The sequence below is a fragment of the Brachyhypopomus gauderio genome, chromosome 9 (assembly GCF_052324685.1).
Source record: "Brachyhypopomus gauderio isolate BG-103 chromosome 9, BGAUD_0.2, whole genome shotgun sequence".
Taxonomy (NCBI): domain Eukaryota; kingdom Metazoa; phylum Chordata; class Actinopteri; order Gymnotiformes; family Hypopomidae; genus Brachyhypopomus; species Brachyhypopomus gauderio.
In genome coordinates, this window is record NC_135219.1 from 26392557 (window position 1) to 26410948 (window position 18392).

General features: G+C 41.3%; 1 protein-coding gene across 5 annotated transcripts in view; it reads left to right on the forward strand.

Annotated features, from left to right (window-relative positions):
• The window catches only part of nrxn3b (neurexin 3b), a 233517-nt gene that overhangs the window by 87215 nt on the left and 127910 nt on the right, over positions 1-18392 (forward strand). For all 5 annotated transcript variants that reach the window (XR_013133413.1, XM_077018153.1, XM_077018156.1 and 2 more), the window contains exons 8-10: positions 6808-7191; positions 12639-12842; positions 13911-13937. Coding sequence is in view for 4 of the 5 variants with exons in the window: in XM_077018153.1 (XP_076874268.1) it covers positions 6808-7191; positions 12639-12842; positions 13911-13937 (615 nt within the window). In the remaining variant the exon portion in view is untranslated. The remainder of the gene's footprint in view (positions 1-6807; positions 7192-12638; positions 12843-13910; positions 13938-18392) is intronic.

The window sequence follows — 18392 nt, forward strand, 5'->3', positions numbered from 1 at the left end:
CTGGTACTGTGAACGCAGCAGCCCCAGAGACAGGAGGCTGGCAAGTAGGTAGTTTTGCTATACTTTTAAAACAATTTTTTGCTGTTGTGTGTTTAATGAACATATAAGTTTAGTAAAGCTCATCATACCTTTGAATAAATTCCAGTGTGGATGCTGCTCCCTCCTGATACTCCAGGTTGAAGATGAAATATATCGCAAATAAAGCAGCAAGGCCTTCAACAAATGTGTCTGAACTTGACCACAGGACAATCTCACTATCCACCGACTATCCACTGACAGCATCCACTTGTTTGGGTTCATTTTGTCACCTGGAAAAAAAATGAAGAAAGAAAAATACATTGGTTCACTAAACATTGCAATGTTTACAGTGCAATAATTGTTTTTAAACAGAGTGCAATAGTTAAATTATGTGCAGTACCCCTTCTGCTGGACACTTTGGCTAAGATATTCTATTGTTTTTTACTATTTATTATTATAAGTATTAGCTTTTTAGTTCTTTAATCTGTGTATATCCATTCCTTTTTTTCTCCTTTTCTCTATTTTCCTACTGTAATGATGCTGCTGGAAACTTAATTTCCCTGAGGGGACCCTCCCAAAAGGATCAATAAAGACCGATCGATCGATCGATCTATCTATCTATCTATCTATCTATCTATCTATCTATCTATCTATCTATCTATCTATCTATCTATCTATCTATCTATCTATCTATCTATCTATAAACTGAGTTTGTCATCAGGTTTGGCTGATATGTAAAGTTGAGTGTCATCTGCATAGCAGTGAAAATTGACACCATGTTTTTTTATAACTATGTCCAATAGTAGCATATATAGTGTAAATAAGAGTGGTCCTAAAATGGAGTCTTGTGGTACTCCATATTTCACCTTTGTGCGTTTGGACGGAATATTATTGAGGTCTACACAAACTGATAGTAATTAGTTAAGTAAGAATTACACGAAATCCAGATTGGAACTTTTCAAATATGTGATTTCTATGCAGATATGAGCATAATTGCTGGGCTACAGCCTTTTCTATGATCTTGGATATAAATTATATGTTCGAAATGGGTCTATAATTAGATTGGATCAACATTTGGTTTCTTGATCAGAGGTTTAATGACTGCTAATTTACAGGATTTGGGAATGTGACCTATTGTCATGAATGAGTTAAGTACCTTTAGAAGAGGTTAAGTCACAACTGTTAATACCTCTTTTAGTAATTTTGAGGAAACCGAGTCTACTTGTAGTATGCAAGTAGTCAATTCAATGATGAAATTATTTTCTCCAATTCTGATTATGGGAGTGGATAAAAAGCTTCAAGCATTTCTCCTCATGTAAAATTTAGTTCAATATTGACTACACCAGATGACTGGTCTATTTCCTATGAAAGATTTTATATTTTGTCTAATTTTCTCCATTTTATTATCAAAGAAATCCATAAAGACATTACTAGTGAGGTTTACTGGAATCCGAGGTTCAGTGCCTGCTTGATTTTTTGTAAGTTTGGAAATAGTACTAAAAAAAATCTAGGATTGTTTTTATTATTCTCAATCAGTCAGGCTAAGTGTGCTGAGCGTGCTTTAGTGAGTGCCCTTTGTATTCAACAATGCTATCCTTCCAGGCACAGTGGAATACTTTCAGCTTAGTAGATCGCCATTTCCACTCTAATTTACGTGCTATTTGTTTTAAGTTTCGAGTTTGGTCAGGGCAAGCTTTTTAGATCTAACCTTTTTATATTTGAGTGGAGCTATTTTATCTAGAGCTGATCAGCAGGTGTTCTCTATGCAGTCATTTAGACAAACTCCTCTGGATCCGATGGTGAGTAGGCCAAAGCAGTTAAATCAGGGAGGGTTTCAATAAATTGTGTTGCTGTTGATGAATATTTATCAAGTGCTTTATACAATACCAAGGAGACGAATGGGTATTTAGGTTAAGATGTAGCTCGAATTGGACTAGATAGTGGTCGGAGATTGCTGTGGTTTGCTGGAGCGTATTTATATTATCTACGTCGATACCCAGCATTAAGAATAAATCTAGGGCAGGGATGTCAAATACACTGAGGGCCAAAAAACCAAATTTGCTACAAGCTGAGGGCCAGACTGGTTCAATGTTTATTAAAACATATTGAAATGATTGCACATAGTCTATTGAACCAAGACCTAACACAGTGTATATTATTTAATGCTTAAATGAATAAAGCAATATTTTCTTATGGATCTGTCAGTAATTTCAAGTGAAAACATTTTTCAACAAGCAGATAAAAACAGATAAAAACAAACTTCCTTCAAAGAAAACATGTCCTGTACATTAAATGAATAAAGTAATAAAGGTTTGAAAAGTGCTGGAATTTAGGCTAAAGTACTTGAAAAAGCTTGAAATTGTAACTTCGTTTCACAACAAATAGATATGACTGAACAGTTCTCTTGTATTACGTTAACAAATACGAGTCTCTTGTAATTCCAGGACAAAACATGAGAGAAGATTGGGCGTTTTGAAAATAAACAACCATTAAATAATGTGAATAAAAAAGCGAATTATATGTACAAATATTTAACTTAAGTTTAACTGGTGTACGGAGTTACAAAAATCGAGAGGTGCATGACCTTGGGAATCGACAGCGTGCGATGCCCTCGCGCATGGGCGGAGCAAATGCGATTACGTCATTTTCGCAGCGCAGACCCTCGCTGCTTGTGTGCGCTACAGTGACTTCGCGGGCTACCGTTGCATTGTGGGGAATGTAGTGTTTGTGCATGCAAAACACCATCGGGCGGTTGTGGCCTGCGGGCCGGTTCTAATAGTAATTAAATATCATCCAGGGGGCCATAGATAATCAATTTGCGGGCCGTGACTTTGACATATGTGATCTAGGGTATGATTATGGTGAGTAGGTCCTGTAACATTTTGTATAATGTGGACAGAGTTCAATATTGAAGTAAAGGCCCTTTTCAGCAGATCCTCTGCCTTATCAAAATGTATGTTAAAGTCTCCTACCATTATTATCTTGTCACTGCATTAGGGTTGGGCGGTATTGACCTTTTTCATACCGTAATACCATCTTCAAATTAAATAGCGGTAACATCGCTAACATCTCTTCCTCTAACCAACTTTTTGTCTCACTCAAAAAAGCGCCGTCCGCTTCATATCCACCACGGTATCGAGGGTCGAGAAAGGTGCATTTCCGCAACAATTTTCTGACATCTCCATTTTCGTATTTGTCCTCCAACTTGACAATGATCGCAGCTTTTAGTGCTTTGGTTAGCATCACGTCGTTGTTTGAGGCAACTAACATTTCGCTGCACAGCTTAAGCATGGGGAGTATACATGAACTGGACACACATTTTTCTCCAGACAAAATATCTGTGAATGCACTAACTGGTTTTAGTGCATCACTGATAGCCTGTAGAACATCTGTGTCTTGCCATGTCAGGGAGATACTGCTCCGTCTTTCATCAGCCAAAACGTGACGGATAGCTTGTGCCTGTTCAAGGATCCGCTCGATCATTGCCTGCTTGGAGCCCCAGCGTGTAGCGCAGTCCTGTGAAATTGATAATAAAAATAATCTCATTACAATAATCATAGTATTCACTAACACATTTTACTTTCAGCATAGGCCTAGATAAACTACAACAGTATGGAATGAGTTTGTAAATAATGACCCGTTACCGTTATTAGGCTGTGCTGAGGAAGGCCCAAGTCCACTTGCTTCTTTTTCAGTTCTCTCTTTCTGTGCCAGCTGTGTGAGAAGGCTGCAGTGATGGTACGGCACACTCCAAGGGCGCGCTCTGTTTTTTGTCTTTGGTTTTGCAGTCCGCTGGAAATAGTGAGGTTGAGATTATGCCCGAAACAGTTTAACCATGGCCAGTGCAAGAGCTTGACTGCCGCTACAATGTTAGCTCCGTTATCCGTAGTTATGGCCGCGAGTTTATTCTCATCCAGTTGCCATTCTCTAAGTGCCTCACCAAGCGCATCAGTAATGTTGGTAGCGGTGTGAGCTTCTGGGAAAAAGGTTGTTTCGAGACATTTAGAGTGTAATTTCCAATCGGGTGTGATGAAGTGGGCTGTCAACGAGATGTATGGTGTCATATTCACTGACGACCACATATCTGTTGTTAACGAATAACTGTCTGCCTTCGACATCAGCGCCTGGACATCTTCGAACTTTGTTGTACAAGTCAGGAATTGCTGTTTTAGAAAAGAATTTCCTACCAGGTAACTCGTACTGACAACCAAGCGTTTTTATCATGTTTTTGAATGACATTTTTTCGACTGTATGAAATGATACCATTTCTTTAGTGAGATATTTTGACAACGATAATGTGCACGCCTTCCATCGTACACTGTCTCTTTTGTATTTAGTGGATTTAGCGAAAGCTCCAGTTAAGGTCTGTTGTGATAATTGAGTCGGGGCTTTTCTTGCAGCTGCTACATGGCTCTTGGATTTCAAGATCTGTACGGCAATTGAAGGGTGCGTAGTTTTAAGATGAGCGTGCATATTTGAGGTATTTCCATCTTTGGCAATGACTTTTCGTAGGCAGATCTTGCACACCAGTTCATCTAGGTTTGCTGGCTCTCCCTTTTCATTTGGAACGAATCCAAAATGCTGCCAAATTACAGCAGTGGTATTTTTCTTTGAAATTAGCTCACAGCTAACGCTCACCATTGTGCCTTCTTACTTGTTCTATCTGTAAGATCGCTTCAGTGAGAACCCCAATCCATAACCAATCAGCGTGCTCCAAATGCTTGCCCCTCCCACTGCTCTTTTAGGATGTGCAAAATGTCTTAAACGTCCCATTTTTTTAAGTACAGATTTGGCACGTCACGTCACGTGTTTAATATATCGTCACCATTCTACAATACCGTCACCATTTTAAAATACCGTGGTATACCGTCAATACCGCCCAACCCTACACTGCATACCACTAAATTTGCTGCAAAATTGCTGAAATTGTTTAAAAAGTGTGAGTAAGGCCCTGGTGGTCTGTACACATTAGTCAGTGAGAATGCTTTCTTATTTGTAGATGGATTAGTTATTTTTATAGACAGCATCTCAAAGGAATTAGAGATATCAAAGTGTTTCGGATGAATTTCTAAAGAATTTCAATAGATTATACATATTCTTCCTCCTCTGCCTGACAATCTTGGTCTATGTACAAAGCTATATCCCAGAGTGGTGGCTTCGTTTAGAGTAAAATATTCACCAGATCGAATGCAAGTTTCTGTGAGACATAGAACATAAATTTTCTGGTCTAATCTCATTCACAATAGCTGCTTTAGAATTGAGTGATCGAATATTGAGTAATCCAATTTTCAGATCGGTCATATTGCTAGTAATAATCGGATTCAAGGTTTGAATATTAGTTAAAATCTTAGGACGGACTAATTTTCTATGATTGAATTTAACTCGGGGCACAGACACAGTCTCAATTCTGTGGGAACTTGGTGACGCCTCTTGGCAGCTCGCAGAGCTGTCTAAAAGACCAGGCTTACCCTCAAACATTTTAGAATTATCAATAAAGCCCACTTGATTTTCAGAGCACCACTTGGACATCCAGTGGTTTAACGCCATGAGCTTCCTCTATTGCTCATCACCGCACCGCTGAAAAAGAGAAATACAACCGAGGCATGCACAAGTACATCTCTGAATGCACAACATGTCGAACCTTGAGGTTAATGGGCTACAGCAGCAGAAGACCACACGGGGTGCCACTCCTGTCAGCTAAGGAAACTGAGGCTACAATTTGCACAGGCTCAACAAAATTGGACAATAGAAGATTGGAAAAATGTTGCCTGGTCTGATGAGTCTCAATTTCTGCTGCGTCATTCGGATGGTAGGGTCAGAATTTTGCATCAACAACATATATATACAGTATATATAAAAAAAAAAAAATATATATATATATATAAACACCAATCACATACTGGGTCTACAGACAAGTGGGCTGGGAGGGGACAGTACACACAACACAATATGTGGATAAAAACAAAATTCAGGGAAGGTGTCGACAAGGAGTTCAAGGCTAATCCAGTTAATCCCACGTTACCACTTCAGTAAACTCGAACTGAATCACAGGAGAACTGGAGCAGTATTCACTCAAATAGCCACAACCCAAGAAAGCTATTGGTTTTCCTTGCAGGATCTAAACTCGTGCTTTGCCCAGGAGCAGGCTATGCCTGACTCCCAGTGAAGCGGTGAACAGCAGAGGTAGGAACCACTCTGGCGATCTCAGCCAACATCATAACCCACTGACTACTCGCACTCGCGATGTGACTAGGGTGTATCCTTCTCAGTCTATCCGATATGTTTTAACAAAATCTCGTATCGCTTCTTCCCAATTAAAAGGATGGCACAGCTTCCACATCTTCTAAAGCGCGCTCTCACTCCCTCGTCTTCTTTACCTATTTATAGATAAAAATGTCCATACTTCTCCCCTCCCAACAATCCACACCAGGTAAACAATTCCATCAAATTATTACTACACCCAGGATTGGTCTGAATAGAGAAGGGCATTGTCACACATCACATTTGGAGATCCAGAAATCTTGTTTATGTTTCTATACTGGAAAGCTCTGCATAACAATACCCTATGGTATATCACAATGTTATCTGCTGTACACTTTTTAATGTAACTCTTATGTACCTCTTGAGTTTTTGAAAAATCATCAGCTTGCAATTGTGTATCATATTTCATTTGCCCTTTGTAACTTTTGATTTGAAAATGATTGAAAGCTAAAACAACTTGAACAGAGGCACTTCTATCTTATAAATAATAACCTCCTGACTTATTACATTGTATTTGGTCTTCTACAGGAATCATCTCAGTAAACAGCCACAGAATACCATTCACTGCCACTGGAGAAAATGAGATTCTGGACCTGGAAGGAGACCTTTATCTAGGAGGCCTCCCTGACACCTGGGCTGACCTAGTCCTTCCCACCGAGCTGTGGACTGCCATGCTAAACTACGGCTATGTTGGCTGCATCCGGGACCTGTTCATTGACGGACGTAGTAAGGACATCCGTCAACTTGCCGAGGCCCAGAACGGGGCTGGTATAAAGCCCTCCTGCACCAAACTGAGCAGTAAGCAATGTGACAGCAAGCCCTGCAACAACAATGGCATCTGCAAAGAGGGGTGGAACCGCTTTGTCTGCGATTGCACTGGAACTGGCTATTGGTCCACAACGTGTGAGAGAGGTGAGCGAGATTAAGACTGTCAAAAGTACCAGGCTCTTTAAAACATCTTCCTCTAGGAGAGCTTTATGGCAGGGTGACCATACAGATGTCCATCTGCTGTTAATGTGCAGTTTTAGTAAGAACTTTTAGATCTGACTCTTATGCGCAACCGATTATTAGAATGCTCATTAATAAATATAAATCCATGTGGGCCCCGCATTTCCACTTACTTAATATCTTAATTCAGAGCTATATGCAGAAGAATGGACATGGTCTGTCTTTCAGGAACAGAGGTCTACACAAAATGTTTAACTCTCAAGAGATTTTATTGTACTAGGATTTCTCATTTTGCTTTGAGTGTCTTTTGTATCTGTTCTTTCTACTCCGGGATCCTTCAGCAACTTCAATTGAACTCAGCTCAAATTGAGAAGTGTCTTTGCAGTATGTGGATTTTGGAGGGGATTAAGATTTAATGACATTTTGTTGATAGCAGTCTGCTGAGTACTGAGGGGTGCTATCATTGTACTGCACAGGAGGATTGTTTTTTTGCCATCGATATGGTTGTTACTTTATGGGGGATTTTCAAGACTTTAGCAGGACATTTTAGCTGCTTTATAGGAGCCATAGGTGCAGCCTATTAAAGAGTTGGTGATGTTGGACAAAATTTTATTTTATTGATTTTGGAAAAAAGGCTTGTAGTCAAAGAAGCATGCTAACCTTAAAAGTATGTTGACAGAAGTTGCATTAGTAGCATCAAAAGTATGTTGCCAAATATATTATGCTAATTAAGCATCCTCAAAGAGTGAAGATTGAAATCATATTGCACGAGTGCACATGTGTTTTTTGGTAACACTTTGAGAGGTGATTTGTAAATGAATAATAAATTCTCAGCAGAGTATCAGAAACATTATCATGGATGAATCAGAGGAGAGTTTGAGTACTGTCACGACAGGATTCAGGAAGGATACAGACGAACATAGGCACGTAGATATGCCCGGAGGGAGGTGTCGGGCTGTACTGTGACAGACCCCCCCATCAAGGGCAGCTCCTCGACTCCTTCAACTGCAGAATCATAACGAAGAGCGTGGCTGGAGCACAAAACAGTCTGCACCGGGAAATTCCGGAATTGCAGCCCCTACACAAACACTGGGTACAAAAGTCATGTAGGTACAAATGGATTGAGAGCACATACAGGGACAGACATGGGTAAACAAATGTACAGATTCCCTGGTGGCCACACCCAAAACTCTGCATTATGCAGGATTGTCCTTCCTGTGGTCATGTGTGCAGGTCTGGGCCCTCGGGTCCCCCAGCTTTAGAACCAGCCGGGGAAGGTGCATTCCCCTCTTGGCCCTCAGACCGCACTTGGGTGCCACGGCTGCATGTGCCTTTGTAGACATGGGCCTGTAGACCCAGTGGCCGGGCAGGGGCCGCCCATGGCAGAGCTGCCGTTTACCTTGGGGGGGAGTGACCTTTGAGATGAGCTCGGGACTTGGAGGAGTGACCCTCAGTGATCCTGTAGAGCTCCTCCACCTCTGAATTCCCCAAGGAGACCTAGATGGAGGAGAACTCCTCGCAAGGTAGTGTAGATTCATTGCCAGCTGATCCTCCTTCGCGAACCGGACTACCTTTGGAAAACCTGCTCCTCTTCCTCTTGGGTTAGCTGGAGGGGTGAATAACGCTCCTTGCCCTCTTGACCATGTTACCTTTTTGGCATCTTATCGGGTTTGTCGTTCTGTCACGCAAGGATTCAGGACTGATGCAGAGCCAAGCAAGCAAGCAATGGTTTTATTTATTTTTGCACACACTAAGGCACACTACACTAAACAAAGATAATGATGATGAACAATGACAGGTCATATTAACAAGACACAAGTGCAACATGACAGGACAAGAGACAGGTGTGACTAATAACATGAGCGACACAGATAAACACACACAACAAGATGCACATGGAAACCATATATAGAGACAAACAGACATGTAGACACGCCCGGAAGGAGGGAAGGATTAGGGGCTGTACCATGGCAGATCACAGTCGAGTTTATTACATCAAGTTTATTACATCAAGTGGAAAGTGCACCAGTTGAACAATTCAAGGGTTAGACACCAGTGATCAGATGCTAAACCAACTCAACTAACCTAAACCATAACCCAGACCTTATCCTAATCCTAACCCTAATACTAACCCCAACCTACCTGATGCATGTTCAGAGACTTGTGAGGTTAATATCTAAAAATCTGTACTGGCACACTCCTACACCTAGGGATCACATTGCACAAAAAAAGCATTTTGTTAGCTAGATAGATACCACAAATAGATTTCAGTTACGCCGCACAGAAAAAGCATTTTGATAGTTAGCTAGCTAGTTTGTTTGCTAGTGCGCAGGAATTCATTGTAAAATAAATACACTTACGCATCTTCGAATGAAACTCTTATTCTGGTAGTTGTCTTCGTCCGCAGAATCAAAACCGTCAACCTCTGAAGCTCCGCTGTCATCCTTGCTACTTTTGAGAATAGCCAATTCGGCAATTTCTGCTGCAGTAAACCTTTGGCTAGCCATTATTTCTCTCCTATCATCTCCGATGTCGATGAAATATTGAATGGAGAGTCTCAGATGTGAGGTATAAAGCCTTGGTAATGACTCTATGAATATTTATTACCCAGAGTCATACACATTTGGCCAACTACGTATGGCCAGGGGGCAGGTGTAAAACGTCACAGTGATGTGCAGATAATGTGGTTGACTCATGTGTGTTTTTAAAACTTTTTTAATTAGCTTGTAGCTTCTTTTACCAACAGTTTTAAAAGACAGATGTCACGATTCGGGCAAAGTTTCAACCATATTTCTATAACTTGATTTAGTGTTTAAGAAGGTGAGCTGGAATCGAGGTGAATATGTAGCAGCTGATGAGGGAGTGTGGGTAGGAGGGTAACGGAGAGGGAGGGAGTTGGAATGAGTGGGTGTGAGTGAGTAACTGAATTTTATAGTCGTCATGCCGATCAGTAGATTTCAGTTTGAAGTATATAAAATAATAATATGATATGAGTTCAGTGTTACAAGGTCAGCATAAAGTTCAGGAACCTAAGAACAAAAATATTTTTGTGTTTTTGCAGTGGATAATATGATGGATGGTCATGGTAATTTAGAACCTGTGAACACTAATCTACCAGAATCAAATTAGTGAGAGGTTCTGTATTACAGTCTCTGTATTGACACAATAGTGTCTGTATATCAACATATCAACAGTCTGTTGTCATTCCATATCTCTGTGTCTCACCCTGTCTGTCTTTCTCTCTGTCTCTGTTTCTCTTTTTCACTCATTCACTAACTCACTAACTCTCTCTCTCTCTCTCTCTCTCCTCACACACACTTTATTAAAGAAAGAATTCCAAGATTGTGGAGTATTTTAGTGGGTTTGTGTGCCATCTAGTGTGTGCAAATGTCACGGGCACCTACCCAGTTTTTTTCCTCCTTTGCTGGACATTAGCATATTTATACACCAATCTCTAAAATTAAACCAATTACATACATGTAAAAGGTCAATAAACATGGAAATCAGTATCATTACTGAAAATCATGGTCACTCATTTGCACACTGTCATTGTATGAATACCTTTTTTGATCACAAATCAATGCAGTCTAATCTAAAATAATAATGACCTAGTGTCACAGTACAATAAAAATAGAGATGGTAAAGTATATATGGAGGTAAATATGCAGAATATGGTAATATAATAGGAATATTTAAAAAGTTTATTTGCATTCAGTTTATCTGCATACTGCAAATGGGTCACTGTGATGAAGTGCAGAAGAATACTTTTCGAAAGATTTTTTTAAAGTCAGGATTCAAAAAATGTCATGTGGCTTTGGCAGAATGCACATGTCAAATGATGCATGTAAAGTCTGCAGTAAATAACTAAATATAGCTGCAGCGATGCAGTGCTTGGCAGGGTTGCTTGAGCCTCTTATCAAAGTAGACTGAACGCAGCCTCCCTATAGTCCAGGGAGTATTGGGCTCCTCTAATGTTCCCATCCTGTAACATGACCTTGGTGCTGCCTTGCTCTAACATTTGAGATAATGACCTCAGGTTTAATAAGGTTTCCTCTGCCTTCATAAATTTGGCAGTCATGCAAGTGTTGTGCACTTTGAACAGGGTACCCGCGGGTCCTTAAAAAGTCTTAAATTTAGTTTTACATATTCAAGGTCTAAAAATGTCTTTAAAAGGGGAGGCATTAAATAAGTGTTGCTCAGTTTTTCTGTTTTATTTTACTGATGTATATTCCACAATAATTATCATTTCCGCCACGGCCGTATACTCCGCATGGTAGATGGCAGTAGTACGTCACCTAACAGGTGGAAACAGCAGACGATGCTTTAGCTGCCTAACAAGCTGCTTTTCTTATTTGAGGGGTGCGGCGGGAACAACAATACAAGGATGCAGACATGGGTAAATGTCCATTCAGTGAAGTGGCTGGAGGATGAAAAATATTGTGGCTGGCTGAAACCTTCCAGTGATTCGTATGAGGCGCGATGTGAACTTGCCGAAAAACATTCAAACTTGGTACAATGGGCTGTAAAGCGCTGGATTCTCATATGAAATCTGAAAACACAAGCGATATGATAGCACTCGTAATAGTAATATGCATATCGAGTCATTCGCTGCTAACTGCAGTTTAACTGTAAGTGCCAAAAATGATTTGCCTACTGTGTAGGGCGACCAAACGTCCGTATTTCCCGGGACGTATTTCACGTCTTGTCCCGGGTTTTTTTTTAAGTGAGGAAATGTCCTGGTTTTTAAATTACCTTCATTGGCCCATTACTATGTAAATGTACAGGCACTAGGGCACTGCGCACGGCGCTGCATGTGCCGTAATCCCTGAGCCGCGTCAAGCTGCGTTTATACATGACGCGTCGCGACCTATTAAAAAGGTCTTAAAGGTCATTGAATTTGAGATTTAAAAATGTGCAGATACCCTGTTTGAATATCAGCTTCTCTCTTTGTTTCTCTCTTTGTTTCTCTCTCTCATCTGTTGTGTGTGTATTTCACTGTGTAAATATATTTGTTTTTCTCTCATCTGTTGTGTGTGTATTTCACTGTGTAAATATATATGTGTGTATGCTTTTTATGTACTCATGTACACATACAGTATATACATTCTAAGTAAAGGTGAGAGATCATGAGAAGATAGGACTAACAGATGCTGAAAGGGGTCATAGGGGTCACTATATTTTGTCTTATCCAATGGTATATGCTACATGCCAGTTTCAAAAAAGTGACTAGTACAATTTCTGTCAGTAGAAGTGCTGTCATTTTTTTTGTCATTTTCTACTTTGTTTTATTGGTACAGTTAGTTTTGAACAGCACTTTGTTTTCAGCTGCTGTTGCTAAAGTACTTTATCAATAAAGTTGAGTTGAGAATACACTGTAAACCGATTGTGTCTTCTGTGCCTTATTTTCACAGAGGCGTCTATTCTGAGCTTTGATGGCAGCATGTACATGAAGGTGTTGCTTCCTACAGTCATGCAAGTGGAGGCAGAGGATGTGTCACTACGCTTTGTGTCCCAGCATGCATTTGGCCTGCTAGTGGCTGCCACCTCTCGTGACTCTGCAGACACACTACGGCTTGAACTGGATGGGGGCCGCGTGAAACTCACTATCAACTTAGGTATCATATGTTGCCCTCAAATTCAGGAATAGAGTACTGAAATAGCTGAACTGATTTGTCTTTCTATCCCTCTGTTATGTCTGCTTCTCTTATCTCCTTTTTTCCAGTGTTTTTTGCCCTCTCTGTCAATTTGTTGTTACTATATTACTGGTTGTGGCACCACTCACTTAAACTTGCATGGTTTCTTTCTGCTAAGTTGTGCTAAGTTGAGCAGATGAGCTCCCATTGCTCTAACACATAACTTCTGAACATGCTCTTGTACAGTGGTCATTCTCATGTGTATTTTCACTGACACTTTAAATATCGAAGGATATTAGGATAAAATGAAGATACATTAACTATCTCTATATGTTTGTAATTGTGTATTTCATACTTGCAGATTTTAGAATGACATATTTTACATTAGTCTTTGTGCTAGGTACATTGTTAAGGTACATCCTCCATGATTTGTTTCAAAGGCCGTTACTCAGAGGCCGATTAAGCAAACAGTCCAAGATCACGGAATCTAGCCCAACTGCAGCTGGTGGCAAAAGCTTTACATTCACAAAACTCTCTCACAAACACACGCATCTAAACTGCTTCATTTAACTGACATTTAACAAAATTAAAACAAAGCAATTAACACGTAACTATTATCAGCAGTCACTCACTATTATCTGGACTGTTGTTTTAGTCTATTCTAATAATTTGTCTGTTTAATTTGCTATTGCTATTATTTAAATTAATGACCACTATATAGTGCTGGTGCATTTTGGTCTGCTGCTGTTTGCTCCCACTATTCTGTTGAGGTTGACGACCCAGCTGGCCAATTAGATCATCCCCAGAATACAGCAGTCCCTCTTGTGAAGTCAAATCAGTCACTTGTTATTTGTGTTTTAAACTCTCTTATGAAATCTTAATGAACAGAACATGCACCTGATTTTTACAAATCAAGTAGACCTGCAAGAAAGAGCAGGTTAGGTCCTGATTTAAAAAGCCAGTGCCACAGTGTGATTGTCCCTGGAAGTTGGAGTTAATGTTGTTGGATGTTTGCAGCTGAAACCTTGTCATTTATTCTTCCTCTTCTAGATTGTGTCAGGACAAACTGTAATGCCAGTAAGTTCCAACTGCACTTATTCCTCTTTCTTTCTTGGTGATTGGTTCATGAAGAGTGCAAGCGGAAGTGTGGGGAAATGTAAAGAGTAAATGCAAAGATAAAATAGTACAGATTAACTAAGAATGTATGACATTTCAGAAATTGTTTTGTACTAGAGATGCACTAATACAAAAATGTATTCCCTGAAAAGTAGTGGTAGGAATGATATGATAGATTTACATTTAAGCTTTAAGCATTAATATGTACATAATATATTAAAATATACAGTCTTGTTAGCAAAGGCCTGTTTGATTTTCAGAATGTATTTTACTTAGATATCGTTGGCATCAGTTTGAACATAATTTTATGGTTGATCTTTAAGAGCTTTTTAGTTATACAGATCTACCAATACAAGTACATGCCCTTATTATACTAGCTGTTATTGTGCATCTGTCACGTTATGGACCCCTTACTTTTGGGCGTGTGTTTACGTTGTCTGTGTCTAGTCGTCTGCGTCTGTGGATCTCCGTGGGTGCGATTACGTCTTGTGTTAATCCGTCTCACCTGTGGCTCATCTCGTCATCACTTGGGGTTTATGTGGTTTGTCTATTTAATATGCATTCGCGCAGTGTCCCATGCTCGTCTTTGTTTGTGACTCGTCACACTTCATGTTGAGTGTTCTTCGTGCGCTGTCTGCGCTACTTGTGTAATTAAATATGTTACGTGAATGCAAGAAACGCTGGATCTGTGCCTCGTCCATCGCCTTGCGCCCACCGTTACAGAAAGACGAGCCGACCTACATGCCAGGATACACCACCCGTGCCAAGAAGGGGAAGAGGCCCAGCAGGCACCACCATGCCTCTTCCCCTGCACAGCACCGCGGAGCCCCAATAACCCTCGAGATGATGCAGCAGGACCCCTTGTGCGAGATCATGCTGCGTCAGGCTCAGGAAGCCACGACGGCTGAAACGGCGGACTACTTCCACGAGGCCGCGGTGCGGATGTGGAGGGAACGACACCCCTCTCCCTCCAGAGACCTCTCTCCACTGAGGGTAGGTTCCCTTGAGCTCTGCTCCACCGAGAAGACCCCCGAGAGCGAGTTCGAGGGGGAGGAATCGGAGGGCGAAGAGGAAGAGGAATGCCATCCTTCTTCAGTGTACTCCGCCCCCACTGAGTACTATGGTGAAGGCAAAGAGGAAGAAGACCATCCTCCTTCCGTGTGCTCCGCCCCCACCGAGTACTACGGTGAGGGCGAGGAATCGGAGGGCGAAGAGGAAGACCATCCCCCTTCCGTGTTCTCAGGAGATCCCTCCACGTATGAGGGAGAGGATGCGACCCCTCCTCCATCCGAGTGTACCGGTTTCTCTGAGTACTCGGATGGTGAGCCCTACTCAGAGTAGGAGGGGAGTCCGCCATGCTCGGAGTACTCCGCCGAGACCGTGAGGGGGAGGGAAGGTCCGAAGGAGGGCGTTTTTCCTGCTTAATGCGAGGGAAATGCAATGGACTACTCCCGAGGCGAGAGCCCAGTTGAGCCCATGAGCTGGAGCCTAGGCAACGATGAGGAGATGGAAACGGAGGAAACCGTCCCCGCCGCCAGGTCAGGAGGGCGATCCCTGGGAGGAGAGGAGGTTCACCTAAGGGGTCCTCGGAAGGAAGAGGGCGGCCGGCATGGTAAGGCGGCCGACATGCCCCGCAGCGCGCTCCCCGAGGACTTCCAAAGGGACTGCTGGAGCATCCGCCAGCCGCGCCGCACCCAGCGGAGGGTTCGCGGCTAGGAAGGGAGGAAGTCCACCCACCGCAGGGTCTGCAGCTCTGGGAGCACTTTCCCTCCTGCCAAACCTCCTCCTGGCACGGAACCTGGCTCAGTTTACGTGTGTGTCTGTGCCTGTGTTTGTGTCCATCCCTGTGTTTCTGCCGAATCCCCTTTTCCCTTTCGTGCCTCTGTGTGTGAATGTTCCTATCTGTGTGTTTGTGAATGTTCCTGTGTGTCTGTCTAACGTGTTTTCCCCAGTCTTCCCAGGGAGGGTGTTCTAAGCTCTTCGTGGCAGACTCTCCACCGAGGGCGGTCATCTCACAGACGCAGGACTGAGCGCTTCGGATCCGCCCATTGATGTGGGTTCGGGGCACTTAATCCTGTTGGCATCCCGGGACGGGTAGTGCCCTTGGTGGGGGAGTCTGTCACGTTACGGTCCCCGACCCCTCCCTTTTGGGCGTGTGTTTACGTTGTCTATGTCTAGTCGTCTGCGTCGGTGTATCTCTGTGGGTGTGGTTACGTCCTGTGATAATCCGTCTCACCTGTGGCTTGTCTCGTCATCACTCGGGGTTTATGTGGTTTGTCTATTTAATGTCCGTTCGCACAGTGTCCCGTGCTCGTATTTGTTTGTGACTCGTCACGCTTCATGTTGAGTGTTCTTCGTGCGCTGTCTGCGCTACTTGTGTAATTAAATAAAAGTTATGTGTATGCAAGAAAGACTGGATCTGTGTCTCGTCCCTCGCCTTGCGCCCACCGTTACAGCATCTCTTTGTTCAGATCATCTATTTATTTTTAGCATGCATATGATACATTTCTTTATACAGTGTATAATTTTGTAGTTTAGCTACTAATACTGAACAGTAACACACAGTGACTTCTTTTCTCATGTTATGACAAAAGCTTTTCTGGGGCCTTTTATAGACATAAAATGAACTCTGCTAAAAATGTGTGGCATCATTGCCAATTGTCAACTTCATATTTTGAAACATTTGTCAAAAAGGCTGTGTATGCATGCATAAAATGAGCTTTTACATATTCATTTTTACATATTCATTTTCAATCATTTTCATATTTTAATTTGACATCCTCATTCATATTGAGGATTGTAGAAGGAAGGGCTACAAACAGTCTGCTACAAATTCTGCCTCCTCTATGGATGAAAAGATGTAAATGAGCATTTGCCTTTACAAAATGACTATACTTCATAGATTATGGATGTGGCTTATTATGTAAGGAATGTGCTGCAATTACATGTGTTATAAACTTCCAAATGCTTGAGTTTGCTAAGTTAAATGATGGCACTAAAACTGTTGTAAACGGAAGCGGATGCTAATTCCAAACAAAGTTGAAGTCAAATTTCTTTATATTATGCTTTTTGCAACATATGTTGTCACAAAGCAGCTTTACAAATGCATGAGTGCCGATCCCTAATGAGCAAGCCAGGGGCAACAGTGGAAAGGAGAAACTCTTTAGGTGGGGAATTAGGAAGTAACCTTGGGAGGACCAAAACTCAAAAGGGAACCCATCCTCCACTGGGCGGAAGTTTTAATGGGACAATTAATGGGACTGTCACGACCTCCGACCCAGGGAACTCCAATTCCCAGCATGCTCAACCACAAAGGCGGAGATCCGCCTCCCCAGAGTATTAGCCAGCTGTAACCTATTAAGCTTGTTCTATATAAGACCAGTCATGCTTGTGCATCGTTGCAAAGTATTGCCGACATTCCATTGGAAGCGCACCAAGCCTTATTTGTGTATGATTCTCTGGTTTGACCTGTATAGTGTTTTCCGTATTCCTCCCTCTTGGATTAGCCCTCTGGTACCTCTGCTCGATTGGATTGCTTTAGTGTACAAACCTGGACTGCCCCCGACCTCTCTTTGGATCTCCCTGTTATCATTAAACCTAATAAAGACTCATAAAGTCTGCAAGCATCTGAGTTGCGTCATGTTTCCAGCATCACAGGGACTTTAGCTTCTAGCCAATAGCACAATAAATAAAACAAGAAACAGTATGTGGAAGCAAACAGAAAGCCTGTGATTAAACTTTTGCATGAGGCCACTTGTAACTCCTTTTTTCCTGTTATGAATTTTGCATGAGGACTCTAGGGAATTAAGAGATAGCAATTCGCAAATATCTTATGTGAATTGATTAAAAACTGAACAATTTTATAAATACATTCTTTAAATTCAAAGGAAAAATACATTTTTAAAAACATTATTTTTAGGAGTAAGAATGCACTATATAGTGTTTAATTAGATAATATATAATTATCCAGTGTTTAGATTGTGATTAGATAATAAATGTACATGGAGGGCTTTTTCTTTTGCTTGAATTGCTTAATTCTTTGAGTTTTCCCCAAGTAGTTGTAACGTCCAGGTACAACTTTCATGATCATTTCCATGATTATTGTTACTTTGTCATTTTTATGATTCAAATAGTGCACAGCCAATAATACTGATTGCCTATTACAAAGAAAATCTGTGTAAAACAGAAAAAAGCATAGATTTTCCACAGAAATTCACAATTCCACTTTAAGCTGTACTGTGCATTCACAGTTGGATTCTTATTACTAGATTTAAGACTTCTAATAGGGTTCATGTAATGTAATTTATCTTTCAGAATTTAAATGTATAGATGCATGCTTCTCTTCACCCAGTATAGTAAAATAGAACAGAAATGGGCACAGATTGAGTTTGTAAACCAGGAATGTATAACCTCTTA